The sequence below is a fragment of the Corvus brachyrhynchos genome, unplaced genomic scaffold, assembly GCF_000691975.1.
Source record: "Corvus brachyrhynchos isolate BGI_N302 unplaced genomic scaffold, ASM69197v1 scaffold47, whole genome shotgun sequence".
Taxonomy (NCBI): domain Eukaryota; kingdom Metazoa; phylum Chordata; class Aves; order Passeriformes; family Corvidae; genus Corvus; species Corvus brachyrhynchos.
In genome coordinates this window covers 332,248-347,067 of record NW_008239292.1, presented here as the reverse complement: position 1 = coordinate 347,067, position 14,820 = coordinate 332,248, and the positions used below count along the sequence as shown (strand labels likewise).

General features: G+C 42.1%; 1 protein-coding gene across 4 annotated transcripts in view; it reads right to left on the bottom strand.

The window, feature by feature from the left end:
* Positions 1–13,979, bottom strand: part of MAP3K3 (mitogen-activated protein kinase kinase kinase 3) — a 30,706-nt gene extending 16,727 nt beyond the window's left edge. For 2 of the 4 annotated variants that reach the window (XM_017740520.1, XM_017740522.1), the window contains exons 1-6: positions 13,791–13,979; positions 13,208–13,297; positions 10,324–10,364; positions 7,223–7,322; positions 6,088–6,201; positions 3,036–3,159 (exon numbers count right to left, since the gene is read on the bottom strand). In XM_017740520.1, coding sequence (XP_017596009.1) covers positions 3,036–3,159; positions 6,088–6,201; positions 7,223–7,322; positions 10,324–10,364; positions 13,208–13,297; positions 13,791–13,964 — 643 coding nt within the window. In that variant the 5' untranslated portion in view covers positions 13,965–13,979. The remainder of the gene's footprint in view (positions 1–3,035; positions 3,160–6,087; positions 6,202–7,222; positions 7,323–10,323; positions 10,365–13,207; positions 13,298–13,790) is intronic. The other 2 variants (XM_017740521.1, XM_017740523.1) reach the window with 1 other exon arrangement.
* Positions 13,980–14,820: the final 841 nt, after the last annotated feature.

Here is a 14,820-nt window from a genome sequence, read left to right as displayed (position 1 = left end):
AAAAAATCCCCCTTTTGCAGTGACCTATTCACCTGCAGCTGCCACCAATTCCCACTGTGAGCTCCAAGAACTGCTGTGGTCCAGCCAATCTGCTCAAGGTCACCCATGAAGTCGGAGGCAGCAGGTGAAGATCAGCTCTCAAGCTGTGCTCCTTACAGCACTGTCTTTAATTAACTGTGTGTACTCAGGTGCTAGGATAGATGGGTAAAGATCAGCAAATATTCTCCCAAGGAAAATATTTTCTGTAGAAGTTGTTGTCATAAAAGAGCAAAGGCAAAGAGCCGGGAGAAGTGAACTGAAAAGCAGAGCACACACCTTTGAGGGGGCTGAAAAGCAGAGCACACACCTTTGAGGGGGCTGAAAAGCAGAGCACACACCTTTGAGGGGCCGCAGAAGGAAAATGAACAATGCTGCCATGGCTTAGAGTGCAAGGGGGGTGAACTACGTAACAAAAGGAGATTGACAGAATCATGGGATCATTAAGGTTGGAGAAGACCTCCAAGATCATTAAGCCCAAGACTGTCAAGTCCACAGTCTACTGCTCAGAGCTACCACCTGACTCCCCCAGCAGCTCTCGGGGCTCCCGTGCTGTCTGGAGCCATGTGGAGCGGGTGGGAGAACCCCAGAGCCTGCCTGGCTCCCCAGCCCCGGGAGCACTTTCACTCCTTCCGACCGTGCCACGGCCACAGCGAGCCCAGGGCCGCTGGCGCTGGCCCAGCTGCTGTTGTGGAAAGGCCCCATCCCTGGGCAGGAAAAGGAAGTTGGCACTAAATCCATGTATATCAAAGGAAGTGAGTGGAAAGAACACAAGCCCTGCCAGAATGCTTAGCAACTTTTTCTTTTTTTTTTTCCTCTTTTAAATAAAAGTTATCTTTACTTCCAAAGCTCTGAACTGGTGACAGCAGGCTTGAGGCCCTTTGGAGCTCAGGAGCCACACAGGTCCCTCTCCTGCTTGCAAAAAGCTTTTGTTGAACACTGCTTTGGACTTTAAATGCATGACATGGTACGAGCTGGAGAGTCTCTATGCCTGAAACACCAGGAAACGGGGCACGTTCCTTTTCCAAACCAAAGATAGGAAAAGAGAAGGAAGAAGAAATGGATGCAAGACCGAGCTATTGCCAAATTACCAGCAGACCTCTGACAGAACTGGAACTCTTCTGGACCTCTTCATAATGTGACAGTCTAGTACGACATGTTCAGAAAATAAAACTAATGGTTCCTTGACTGCTGAATGACAAGCTATTCAGAAATTATCCATAAGCTGGGATAGGAGGAAATAGTGTGTAACTGGGATATAGAAGGGGCCCCTTACTACTTGTTACATGTTTATCCATGACAGACATTCGCTATAGTCTGTTGGCTTTGGCACCATTATCTGAATACCTCAGAATGTCAGTAAAGGAGAAATATATATATATATATATAGAGAGAGAGAGATATATTTTAAATAAAATATTTTTGGAATTCAATTTGTCTGTTAAAAAAGAAATGTGGTGTTCAGACATGCATGGATACCACTGCCTTCTCAGGACCAAGGAATGCTGCTCTTCTCATGCATACTAACTTCAAACTAGGAAGGATGGGAAAAGTCTTTTTGTCCCCATTTCAGCCACGTACTTCACAAGCTTTCAGCACTTCTTTGTTTGCTGCTTCATAAAAACAAACTGTACAGAAGGGGATCAGCAAACTCTCCACAGGATACAACAGGTTTGTTAGACAAGTCCCACATTGAGAACTACTGGTCTAATTCACAAGTCCTTCCCTGAGCTCATTCTCCCAGTTACCTTTGGTCAGAATAGTGTGGATACAACTCTGGTTTGGGCCCCTCAGTAGGGAGACTGTTGTGGTTTAATCTTTATTTATTATTTGATATTTTGCACTGCAAATACTGATCTAAAATCATGTAATTATTCTGCCTCAAGTTTACAGAGTTAATGAAACTGAAGCACTCCTTTGCCACAGAGAAGAACTTGCAAACAAACCAACTCTGACATTCCCAGCTCCTGGTGCTGCCCTCGTGACTCCCATCACCTGTGCTCTGAGACATTAGCTCTGACAAGCCCCAAAATAGCTGTTGTAACAAACAGAGTCATCCTCTGCTTCTGTTTCCAGCAAAATTTACCTTCTCTCATTTCTGAAGCAGAAATATTTTACACAGAGCAGCATTTCAGGCTCTGGCCTTCACACTCTCACCTTCCTCCTCCACTTTCATTGCTCACTGAGCTTCACACCAAGGAGCCAAATCCTAAACCACAGACTTTTTTGGGCCCATAAGTCCTGGAAGGTGTTTTACATGTTTTAGTTTTTCATATAAAGGTTAACAGCTTTGAGCATCCTTCAAGAATACATTTGACTTGTGTTGCACAGTTATACAGAAGGTTGTAACACAGAAATTGGGAGAAATAACACAAATCTGCCAGGGATGGAAGTCATAAAAATTACAGAAGTCTTACATGGACCTTTCCCCTAAACAGGAGTTCACTGAGCTAACAGAAACCCAAAGAAATGAGACAAAGGTACATGTTACTCTGATTTTTTTCATTATCTTTTGTGCACCTCTGATTTTGTCTTGTGCTCTACTCACCTGATAACTCCAAGAGTGAAAGTTTAGGCAACTCAGAATGTAGGACACTAGCTGGATATGCAGTAGTAATTCCGAGTAAAATGCTTGATTACAGAAGTCAGGACAGATTCCAAAGCCCGACATAAAAAAAATCAAATCTAGGTTTCATGAACTGAAATTGCCAATCTAAATAAAAAGCTTAATGGACTCACATCAGCTTTCCAAATTTCTAACCACAATGGCTCTGGCTTTAGGACATCCCCTTTAACAGCTCCTCAGCTGTTCCACAACTTAGCAAGGAACTTTGAAACATTCTATTGTAAACATATTAAGAGCTTTTGAAAATGAACTGCCTTGTCCTAGAATAACCTTTCAATTTCTCATGGCTCTCCTAAATGCTGTACCATAAACACTAGTGCCCAAAGATACATTTCAACAAACAAAAACATGCAGAAGTGGCAAAAATACTCACTGACAGACAGATGCCTACTTCTGGGTTCTGGTTGCTGATAAGGTGTGCTCACATCCCCCACAGATTGGGAAGTTTTAATCCTGACTTGCTTGGGCAGTCCAGAATGGGGTGAAGAACTGGTCTGCTGGGTAAAATGAAAAGAATAAATTAAAATAAAATAAAATGAAGTGAGATGAAGGAGCTCGAGCAGCCTGACCACAGTTTCAAATATATTATGCTTAGTACCAAGGAAGTGCTGAGCAACAGTTCCACAGCCCAAAATCTTATTAATTCAGAAAACACAAACAAAAAGTTAGCAAAAGAGCAAGGTTTACAGTTATGGTGTAAAACAGGAGTCAGAGAACTGGAACAAGCTATTGTACAGCTCAACTCAAGTGCATGATTTGCAGGTCTCAGTGTCTGGCACCACCAGGTACCTGTAAAACACGAGGGGCTCCTGTCCCCCCCGAGGCCAGGACACAGAAGGACCCACAATTTCCATCAGCCACCTTGGCCAGCAGAGACAAGTTCTGAATCCTGCACTGTTTCAGAAGCAACCTGACTCCCCACAGCCTTTAAAAAGTAAATTCATAATTCAGACTGACTAAGTGAAAACAAATTCTGGAGTTTAATAGCACCAACAGTCAGGAGATGCCAAGATGAATTTATTCATCCTTCCCTGAACTTACATAGCTATTATCTAATTAAAGATCATTTTTCCACAGAGCCCTAATTTCATTCAAAGCAGGAAGAGGAATGAGACACATGGAACCTCCCCCAAGCCAATGAGATCCTGTGTTACAGCAGGGGCTCAATACCTACAGACACTTTCAATTTTAACCTTGACCCAACACACCTTGTTTTACAAGCAGGTGTAATATTCCCTTCCTCTTGAGTTACAGAATTTATCTTATTTGAGAAGAACATAACCAAAGACACCTCAGGGAAATAAATTCTGATTTCTGAAAATTATTTGAACATGACAGGCAAACAAGGCATGACTATTCCAAAAACTTTAATTCAATAATAAAGTACTGAATGGCTGCTCATTTAATAAGTACATACACTTGAAAGAGTAGGGAGAGAGCCTAATTTAAATCACATAAACCTCCACCCTGGGCAGGTTCATGGGAGCTGGATAAAGGGTGCAGAGGTCACCCCGTTGATGGACGGTCTGGTTTTGGTATTACAGGTGTTCCAACTTCACCAGTTCTCCCCACTGGTTTCTAAACATAAAGAAAAGACTGGCAACAGGCGTGAACCGACTGAGAAAAGAAACGAGTCACAGGAAGAGACGTAAGAAAATTAATCTGAATGCTGCTCACAAACACAGGCTCCTGGTACAAGGGACCCAGCTACTGCTGTAAAGTTCATTTGCTTTCTGTAGACATTTGTGCCAAAGTCACTTTTCCATCCCCAGAAAAAGAAAAGAGCACAACCAAAACAAAATCTGCATCCTGTACTTCAGGAAAATAATGCTTCCCGCTCCCTCAGTGGGATGAGATCATGCAGCCAAGAAACCTCCTTCAGGCTTGTGGGCTTTATCCCACGGAGGGCTCTCCTGTCAGGCAACTCAGAGCAGCAGAGGAAGTTGGAGGAGAGGGGGGGGAAACAGTGGCACTTACTGAAGGCTTTGCTGTTTGTTTCTGCTTTGAGTAAAAGAGGAAAAAACAGCTAATAAACGGACAACACCAGCAGTGGCTACTGGCTGGTGCAGGGTGAGATTTACCAAGTGTTTTACTGGTTATGCAAAGTTAGATGGTATCATTTGACAGCTGGCTGCAGCCTGGAGGCACTGACATCAACAGAGGGCTGGGAAAGAGGATTGTCTGACTGTGTTGTACCGAAAGTTGAGGCCACCTTTTGCAGGATGTTTCCTGACAACACAGACCACCAGGTCAGACCAAAGACCTTCTTTCCAAGTATTGTCTTCAGAAGAGGCAGCAACAAATGCTCAGGGAAAGGGCACAGGACAAGGAACAGCATCATCCCCTCCTAGACCTTCCCAGTCATTTGGGAAAGGGCTGTTAACACTCCTGAAGGTCTTTGTACTTCCATTACCATGGATCATCAAATTAAAGAACAGCTAGAAGTACATTTATGTTATCATGACAGTTCCAAGAATTACAGGTGTGATTATTTCAAGAGTTGAGCTCCCAGCCTGCAGAACTTGAATAGGGATGAACATTCCAGACTGACAAGCTACTACCAACAGAGCAGCTTTTTGTGTCACACTCTTCAGGAGAATGTGGTAATTAACAAAACAAGTATCTAAGCTATCGAGGTCTTTGGCTTGAAAAGCTGCATGAGATTAATTCTGAAGAAAAAAAAAAAATAGAGATACTGGTTGAGTGAACTGTGGTTTCCAGTCACAGATCAGGAATAAGGGAAACTTCTGACTCTTTTTGCCCTCTTCAGCTTGCAGTTCATTCATTGTCCAAAATGGGCATCTTTGGGAGCTTGACTTAAAAGATTTATTTCTCATATTATGATCTTTTCTGCTGAAAAAAGCAAAGTACATTGATACTCACTGCCACAGCCACCTGTGGTAGATGAGAGCGAGCCAAGACACAAACCAATTCATCTTAGGTGTGAATACACCACTATTAGCAAAGGCAACTCAGTTTCCACAGAGTCAGGCTGGACTCAGTGCATCAGGGCTACAGAGCTGAAAAATCACTGGGAGCTGTCCCCAGGCTTCTCACCCAGGAAAAAAGTGCTAAAGGCTTTTCTTCAAGGACAGCCTGTGCTCCAAAGGCCAAATAATTCCACATGTCATCAAGTGTTTTCTGCCTACAGCCACTGGGTATTCGATATAAAATGGCCTTCACATGACAGCTTAAAAAGCTGCAATGTTTTAGCCCCCAAACAGCTGCTAAAGCCAGGAAAAAAAGTCCCAACACACAAAGATACCTATAGCTGGGCCAAAGCAAAGAGGATAAACACATGCATTTGCACCTGGGAAGAGTGATTTTATAATCCCTGTTACTCCCAGGTAATGCTGCCATCCTGCTTTAGAGTCTTGAGGGGTAAACCCCTTCATTTTGCTGCAGTCCCAGAAGTTGTTACCTACATGGTTTCTGTCCTGGGACAGCAATAGTATCCTCAGGCTTTTCACATTTGAGCTCCGGTCTAAGAGATCTACAGCTTTATCCAGGTCATCTTGGTTTTTCAAAGGAATAGAGAGCTGCAAAGTAAAGAACAGGAAAAAAATCATTAGAAAAGACAGAAAAAAATAAGTCTACTTCTACATTAGGTATTTGAACAAACATTAGAAAAATACCAGAATATGAAACAGGATTCTGGTTGCTCAGTTATTCCACAAATTTTCATTCCAATACTGTCTTACTGTCCTTTTTAATGAGGTTTTACTCCCATGTCAGAGAAACGGCTGACCCTATGCGAATTCCTCTAAAGCACCACCCATGAAAGTATTAATTGCATTAATTGCTACCTGGATTTGCTGTTTGCAAAGAACAAGTCAGCCCCTGACTCTCTGATGAGAAAACGGTCTCAGAATACTTATGAATCCAGACCTAATGATCAAGTGAAAATTCGGTTTCAGGTAGAAAGAAGAAGATAAAGACTTTGAAAGAGGGAATCAAATTAGAATTTAAAACTTGCTGTTAAGACTCCATGAAATCAGGCTGAGACACCCTCTATTTTACAGCCCACTCACACCTTAAAATGGGAATTTTATTAACAAAGAACTCTCACTTTTGTCCTACTCTCTCTGGTGATTGGGGTTTTGTATCTCTCTCATTAGGGCAACACCACAACAAAAAAACCCCAAAAACAAGGAAAAGCCAGTGTGTCCAGGATGAGAAAGCCACCAAAATACTTCTGATTATTAACAGTGACAAAAGCTGCTCCCTGTGTCACCTCCTCTCCCAATGACAGTGCCCACAGCCCTCTCACTGCACAGACTGGCCTGCAAGAGTTGCTTTTGAAAGCAAAACACTTCAAATATTTTTTTTTTACTTTCCTAAGAGAGTGTCCTAAGCAACACCAGAACAAGGGAACAAGATGCTGATGTTTGTACAACACACACAGCAGTGAGATGCTTTATCAGGATCAGCACATTTGCATTGGGTCAGGGATTCAACACCGGCTTGTATTAAAGGAAGACCCAAAAATTAATATTTCTGGGTACAGAATTTGTGATGGGGAAAGGATGTATCATCCAGAGACCACTGACAGCTCAGTACCTCGTTGTTCATGTAGTGGAGGTCCAGGGGCTGCCCAAAGGCTGTTTTCACTTTCTGCTGCACGTCTTCGTAGCGCACGGGACGGACGAATGGGATAATCCTGGGAGGAAAGAAAATCACTGACTCAGTTCAGAGATACACCTGATAAAGCAATCAAATCAGATGGCTGAACCATTAAACCCACATTTGAATGGTTTCCTTTCATCCTCAAGCAGGTAGTGAACCTTTCAAATTTAAATTTGTATGTATTATTTCAATAAGGAATTACTGATCTCTGGCCCATTTCCATAGAGTTTGCCAAAATGCAACACTCAGCTGGAGATTTCAAATAGAATCCCTTTGTCCTGGGCAGAAAAGTATCCTTTTTTGAATAAATGTCTTTCACATTACAGGATACAAATGCCCCATGCACCTTGGCTTAAAAAATACCACCTGCTCTGGCACAGCTGAGATACTGCCACAAAGAGCTGGATTGTGAGCACCAATTAACAAACTTGTCACAAGGCAGAAATAACAGGATACAACAAGGTCTCCCCTGAGCCTCCTCTTCTCCAGGCTAAACAATCCAAGATCCTCTTCACACATGAACTATTATAATATCTGGTTATACTTTTTGTCCTCAATTGGAAGATTAGTGCTGTTTCCGATGCAATTTTTGCTAGTTAACTTCTAGGAAAAAAAATCAATTTCAACCAAAGAACTTTCAGTTTATTTATATGTATCTTCTTCCTATTTCTTTTGCTACATCAGCACACTACAAATGATCGAGGGACTGTTTGCACTTCCAAGTTACTGAGTGGACTATGGAAACTCCAGACCTGTCTTACTCAGAGGCAACTCAGTGAAATCCTGAATTATCTCACATGAGTTTGTGAGGAAAGGGAGGGAGAGTGGCTTTCTGTAGGGGCAATAGATAGAAGCTGTGGCTGCCCCATCCCTGGAAGCACGCAAGGCCAGGTTGGTCGGGGCTTGGAGTAACCTGGGATAGTGGAAGGTGTCCCTGCCCATGGCAGGGGTGGCACTGGGTCTTTGAGGTCCCTTCCAACCCAAACCATCCTGGGATTCTGTGATTCTGTAATGAACCTGTGCTTTGGAGAGAAGGCTCAGTTTCCCAATCATCCATCCACCCATCAATACAGCTTCATCAGCCTTGGGTATCCTTCCATGAGATGCAGCTTTTGTTTTAAATAACCCTTGTGTCAGTTGGCTTCCTCAGCCCCTTCCCATGAAGGGTTATCTTGCTACCAGACCTACAATGTTCAGCTATTTGGAAATAATTGTCCTTGTTAAAAAGCAGCCCACAATAACATTTTCTACATATTCCTAGAAACCCATACATGAAATTACAGTGCTCTGGCACCACATGAATGCAATGCAGCTCTCAGTCCCTTATAAAGGCTCCCATTCTACACTCAGTGCGTTCAAAAGCAGAGCTGTTCTCAGGTGCCACAAATTCTATTAGTTTAAAAACTCTGTGCACTCCTGTAACACAAAATCCTGGACTGCAGGGTTTAAGAAGCCCATTCCTGCCTGACCACCTTAAATATTTGTGGTTAGATCTGGCAGCGCCCGTGAAACCAAGCACACACACTGACATTCTGGGGCAAGCTCCCTGTCTGGAACTGCACACTGTGCTGGGAGCAGGGAATTCAGGCAAGCACAACTGCATAATCAGACTGACACACAATCAACTTTTCATTTTAGGAAAAAAAAAAACCCCTTCTGCCCCCCTGAGCTCCATGCCACGTGATGTGCACCCAGCAGACAGGCAAGATGATAAGCCTGTGGTGACAGGATTTTGTTGCCGACTTCCCCTGTCCTGACATGGTGTGACAAGAAATTGTGACATGTCCCACTGTGGCTCTGGTGTCGTCCCGAAAAAGCCCCTGACACAGGAGAGTGCTGAGCAGACCTGGCTGACAAAGGAGGAAGCAGATCCCAGAGATGATTACATGTCACATTTCTCTCTCAGCACAAAAAGTCAGTGACAGAATTCATCATGTAGGATTTCAGTGAAAGAAACAGTTCAAGTTTTGAGGAAGAGTAGAAATTATTCTCCACAGCCTGCTTTTCCAACAAAGAACACTTCTGCTTTCCTAACAGAAATCCCAAAATCTGACAAAGGAAGAGCTTCAACAACTCAGCCAATAACCTCTCCTAGAACAGGCTGTGAGGATCACTACAGACAACTTGTACTCCTGTACCATTGACCTTAAATTTGCATTTTATCATGAAACTGTGAACCACTTCATGTTGGAAGTACTGTCTGGCCTGGGAGAAACCAAAGGATTCCCACAAGATGGCTGTGAAGATGGCACATACATTCATGCTTACAACCCAATTAATATCTTCCAAAATACGGACATTATAACCCAGCATCAAGATCTCTTTTTCCCTCAGTGAGAACAGACTCAGAGACCCCAGACAAGCCTGGAGCCTTCCTGAGTGTTCACACAGCCACCAGTCAATAAATGTTTCGAGAGCTCCTCTCAATTTGATGGCAAGTAAGAGGCTTTTTGAGACCTACTTTGAAATATTTCAGCAAATTTATCCATTGCAAACAATGCTGTAAAAACTGAAACTGCTATTTCAGTTATTTCTGGGTTTTCTTGTAAAAGAATGTCTCTCAAAACCAAATATCAGAGGAAATAACAAAGAAGCTTTTACACCAGTGAAAAAAAATCTTCCCTTGTATCTATTGCTCAATCACAGCAGGGCAGTGATAACGACAGGGCATCAGGAAGTGAGAAACTAGAAAAGAATGACACTAATTTGATCAGCTTCATTTGGTTTTAGTTAAATGAAACGAAATGGGAACACATCTGAAATAAGACTTTCAGGCTGAACTTATTTCAGGGCAGACAGCTTTTAAAAATGCTGCAGTTCACTTACAAATAAATATTATGGAAATAAATCAGTGTTTTATGACACACTGATCTCTAAAAATAACCAAGTTGTGTGTGACCTGTTTGCTATTGCCTTCACTGTGTGATTTTCATTCAGGAAAAAGGAAAGCAAAGCCAACAAAATATTTAAGCTAAATTACTGATGACTAAATTACTCTCCTAAGCAGAGATCCAAAGCAGTGAAGGCCAACTTACCGTCTCTCCCCATTATGTTCAAACTTTATTCTGACATCATTCTGCAGGAGAAAGAACAAAAGGTGAGCTCACAATCAAACTCTGGCACACACAAAAGCATCATATCATGATTTTAATATTTTAACTTTCTCCACGGAAGCTGAAGCAGATGTGGAAACACGTGGCTGATACATGAACACACCATGTGAGGAATGGAGAAATTGCTGAAGGAGAAAGAGAAGGAAAAAGGTAAAAACTAAGATGTAATTTTTGTAAACTGTCACTTAAACAGAGGGCACTGAAATAAACTTTAAAGAAAATTAATCTTTAACACTGCATAGGAATAATCTGAAATTCAGTCCTAACTGCTTATTAATCTGAAGTTAATTTTCTTTAAGCATGCTCAAAGCATGCATGGCAAAAAAAGAGAGAGAGAATGTGCTACATTCTTTATTCTTACTCCTATTTTTAATTTTTATTCCAATTTATTATTCTTTATTCTTAAGACACGGACTAAATCTCTGCTTTTGCAAAAATGCAGCCCCTGGAACTCAAGCTGAGTTACAAATAGGCTGATTCTGTGTCACCTTTTAAAGCTCTAAGGTTTCATCAAAGGGGTCATTACCTCCATCTGGATGGTTAAAAGCACTGACTGTGCAACCTGTGCAGTCACTGTAAACTCAGAAGATGCTCTGTGGCATGGAAGAGTCAGCAAGCTGAACTTTCAACTCTGGACATCGAAGTTCAAACCCCAATTTAGGTCAGAAAGACAAAAATAAAAGGGAAAAATCTGCTCTGATAAGACTCCATCATTTCTGCTGCACAATTTATGTGATTGGAATAGATTAAGCCATCTGTGAAAGCCTCAGACAATAGGCAATCATACATCTAGGAACTTCAAAAAAACATGGCCAGGAAATGCTCTTTAGCTGGAGGAAGTTTCTGGCAGGCCCAGTGGTCAAGAATGCAGTTCAAAAGCACCCAGGGAGGCCCTAGGAGGACACAGGATTCCTGCAGCAGTGCTGGAGGGACAGCAGGGACCAGGGAAAATGACCTTCCCAATGCCAGCAACAACCAGCTGCAGGTGGGTCATTCACACCTAACTTTAAAGGGCATTTTTTTAGATGTGGGAAGACAAAGAACTTAGTCCAGAATTACTCCAAAATGAAACAAATTCTGGGGAACTCATCTGAATTGAGCAGTAAAGGAACAATGCAGCAAACAGAATAACATCCTATAAAAGATGTCTACCAGCCAACTCCTGATCAAAAAGTTGTTCTTAGACATATTGCATGAAGCAATGATTGCTTTGTATCAGGATTTTCAGGAAAGTAAGGCTCTGGTTTTGTTTTAACATTATACTATTTTAAGTAGCACAGCCTAAAGGAACTAAACAGAACAGTTTGGATGCAATGGAATTCAAACCATTTTTCATATTAAATTTCTGACCTCAAGATGTGGTTTAGGCCCTGGAGCAGCCAACTGACACAGCTCTCACCAGTTGAAATTAGACAACACTAGAAGATCCCCAGGGCTCTTTGGAAACCTCTCTAACTTGCTGGTACCCAAGCAAACTACAGCCACTTTCTCAACTCCATTGCTTGCTTCGAAGCCTGTAATTTGGAGTAAAAGGAAAAAGGGGATGGACTTTGGCATTTATTGCTTGATTTTTCCAAAAGGACCTGACATTGCCCATTCATGTCTACTTATCAAAGATCTAAGAAAAGGTGTTCAGAGTGATCTTGGTGTTCCCATTTCAGAGAGAACCTAGAGGAGTTAAGCATCCAGTGCTTTCAGTTTCCCTTGAAAGCAGTGAATCCACCACTTCTTAAAGCAATTTGCATAAACTGTCCTCAGAGATGATTAAAAAGGCAAATCCAAGTTTAGCACTTCAGTGTTCCAGTTCTGTGACGTGGTATCATAAATCACAATTACAGATTTTGATTTAAGGCATCTCTGAATTTCTGTTTCAAAGTGATTTGGAAAGGATTTTGTACTACTTCATCTACGGATTTGTCCAACACATTCAAGGAAATCCCAGATCCAGCTGAACAAGTAGATTGTGAACAGGCAAAGCATAAGGAAGACAGACATGAACTTCAAAGCCTGCTCCAAAAAGCTTAAACCTGTAACAGGAATAAACCCGAGAAGAGTTATTTTACTGACATAGGAAACTTCTCCTGCTCATGTCAGTCTTGCTGCCAGTAACTTGATTTAATTTTGAACTACAGTAATGGACAAACAATTCTTGACTAGAATTGTTGCTTTTGCTTTGAAGCATTTAATTTAAATGACATTGAGTATCTCCAGACAAAGCTGCATTATTCTGTCCTTCCTTTTTACCAGAACATCAATACCATCGTTTTCTCCAAGAAAAGTCTGGAGGAATGTGGAACCAACCTAAAGAGACTTCAAAGCATCGACTCCACCACTCATTACCTTGGGAATCACAGACTGGTTTGGGTTGGGAGGGACCTCAAAGCCCACCCAGTCCCACCCCCTGCCATGGGCAGGGACACCTCCCACCATCCCAGGCTGCTCCAAGCCCCAATGTCCAGCCTGGCCTTGTGTCCTCTGTCCCTCCACACGCCTGGGACACTCCAGGGATCCAGGGGCAGCCCCAGCTGCTCTGGGCACCCTGTGCCAGGGCCTGCCCACCCTCCCAGCCAGGAACTCCTTCCCAATATCCCACCCAACCCTGCCCTCCTTCAGCTTAAGGCCTTTTCCCCTTGTCCTGACCCTACAACAAATGTGCACACACTGCTACATCAGGACAGAGTCAGGGAAGAAAAGCCTTCCCGGCCTCCCACCTGCTTAAAGGAAATCCATAAAGTCACTGCACACAACCTGAAGACATACTCCTAATTTATAACTGCTAATATGGAAATGAAACCAGCTTTCTCACCGGAATTTTTTTTTCTTCCACTGCAGAGGCACACTGGTTCATTATTGCTGGGCTGCCCAAGAGGGGGGGACTGCTGGCATTGTGCTTTTTCTTTAAAAAACAATAAAATCACTTTAAAAAATGGAAATATGACTGTGAAATCAGAAAGCTACTTGCTAAATTTTTTAGCTGGGCAGACCAAACCCCATAAAAAATACATGTGGGGAGAATGCAGTATACTAAGATGTTGCAAATTATCAAATACATGTATATACATATATATATACATATATAATGTAATATATATTAAATATTTTATTTAAAAATAAATACAGAGCATATACAATATAAGATATATAAAATTTATACTATGTTATATTATATTATATATAAAATACATAAGATCTTACATAAAAGCATAAAAAATAGAAAAGCTACCATATTTGCCACAGTCTGAGCAGGACCAAGGAGGATCTAATTCATATCTGATGCTTTGGCTGTTGGAAGCACAGGACAGAGCCAAGGCAGCAGATCCTCTGTCCACCTGCTCTGCCCCCTCTGCCTCCAGGTCACCAGTTCAGGTACTCACTAACTGGCCCATTACCTGTTTGTTGGAGTGAGCAGTGTCTTTATTCTTCATGGTGTCATACCCAGGCAGCCGGTGACGTCTGCCCATCTGGAGTGCCACCAGGTCTTTCATGATGGACTTCAAGGCCTCTTGTTCATCTGTGATGCACAAGAATTTCAGGAGTAAGTTGTCTGGGTGAGCACCAACCATGGCATTTCTGCACCTCTGACAGTTCTGCACTGGTTTTCTGCTGGCTCATAGAACAACAATCCTTTTTAGGACCTTTGCAAATACACTGTGATTTCATTTAGTCGTAAAAAAGCCCAAACTTAACCAAATATCACAACATAATAAACTGACAGATAAATGTTAAGTCACTTGTCCAATGTCATAGAAGGATCTGGCCAGAGTAAGGATGAGAATCAATATCCCCAGCCCCTAATTCTGTTCAAAAGGCTTCACAACAAACAGTAAAACTTGGACAGATTTGCGAGACCATCACAGGGCATTTAGGAAGGGCAAACTGATGTGCTTCTGCCAAGGAAAACCTGGTAAAAGTCTATTCTTTCCCATTTTATATCCTGTTAACTCTGAATTCTTGCTTGCTAGTGGAACAAACCATGGCCAGTAGAAAGAGAAATGAAAATATGGACGAAGAATCATCTTGGAGTATCTCTGAACACAAATCCACTTGCACTGATTGCCCCAACACATTCCTCTCTTCCCTCGGAACAAGCTGATGGAATAAAATTCAAACCATTTCATGAGATTTCAAGATCTGCTGAACAGGTTCAAGTTGTCCAGCACTAAGAACACCGTCTGCTGGCAAAGTACAATGCAGCAGGTTCAATTCAAGGCTTCTTGCCTTGCAGCAATATAAAAACACACACTGATTTTTTTCTTGTATGTTCCACTGACTAAGAATTACTTTCTGAAGATTCCTGATGTAACCAATTTAAAGTATTCTCTCCCATTGCCTATGAGTTTTGAGAAGCAATATTTAGCAGAACTTTGTGCAACGTTTAGAGAAAAAAACAAAGATGTAAAAGGACAGAAATGCACAGTA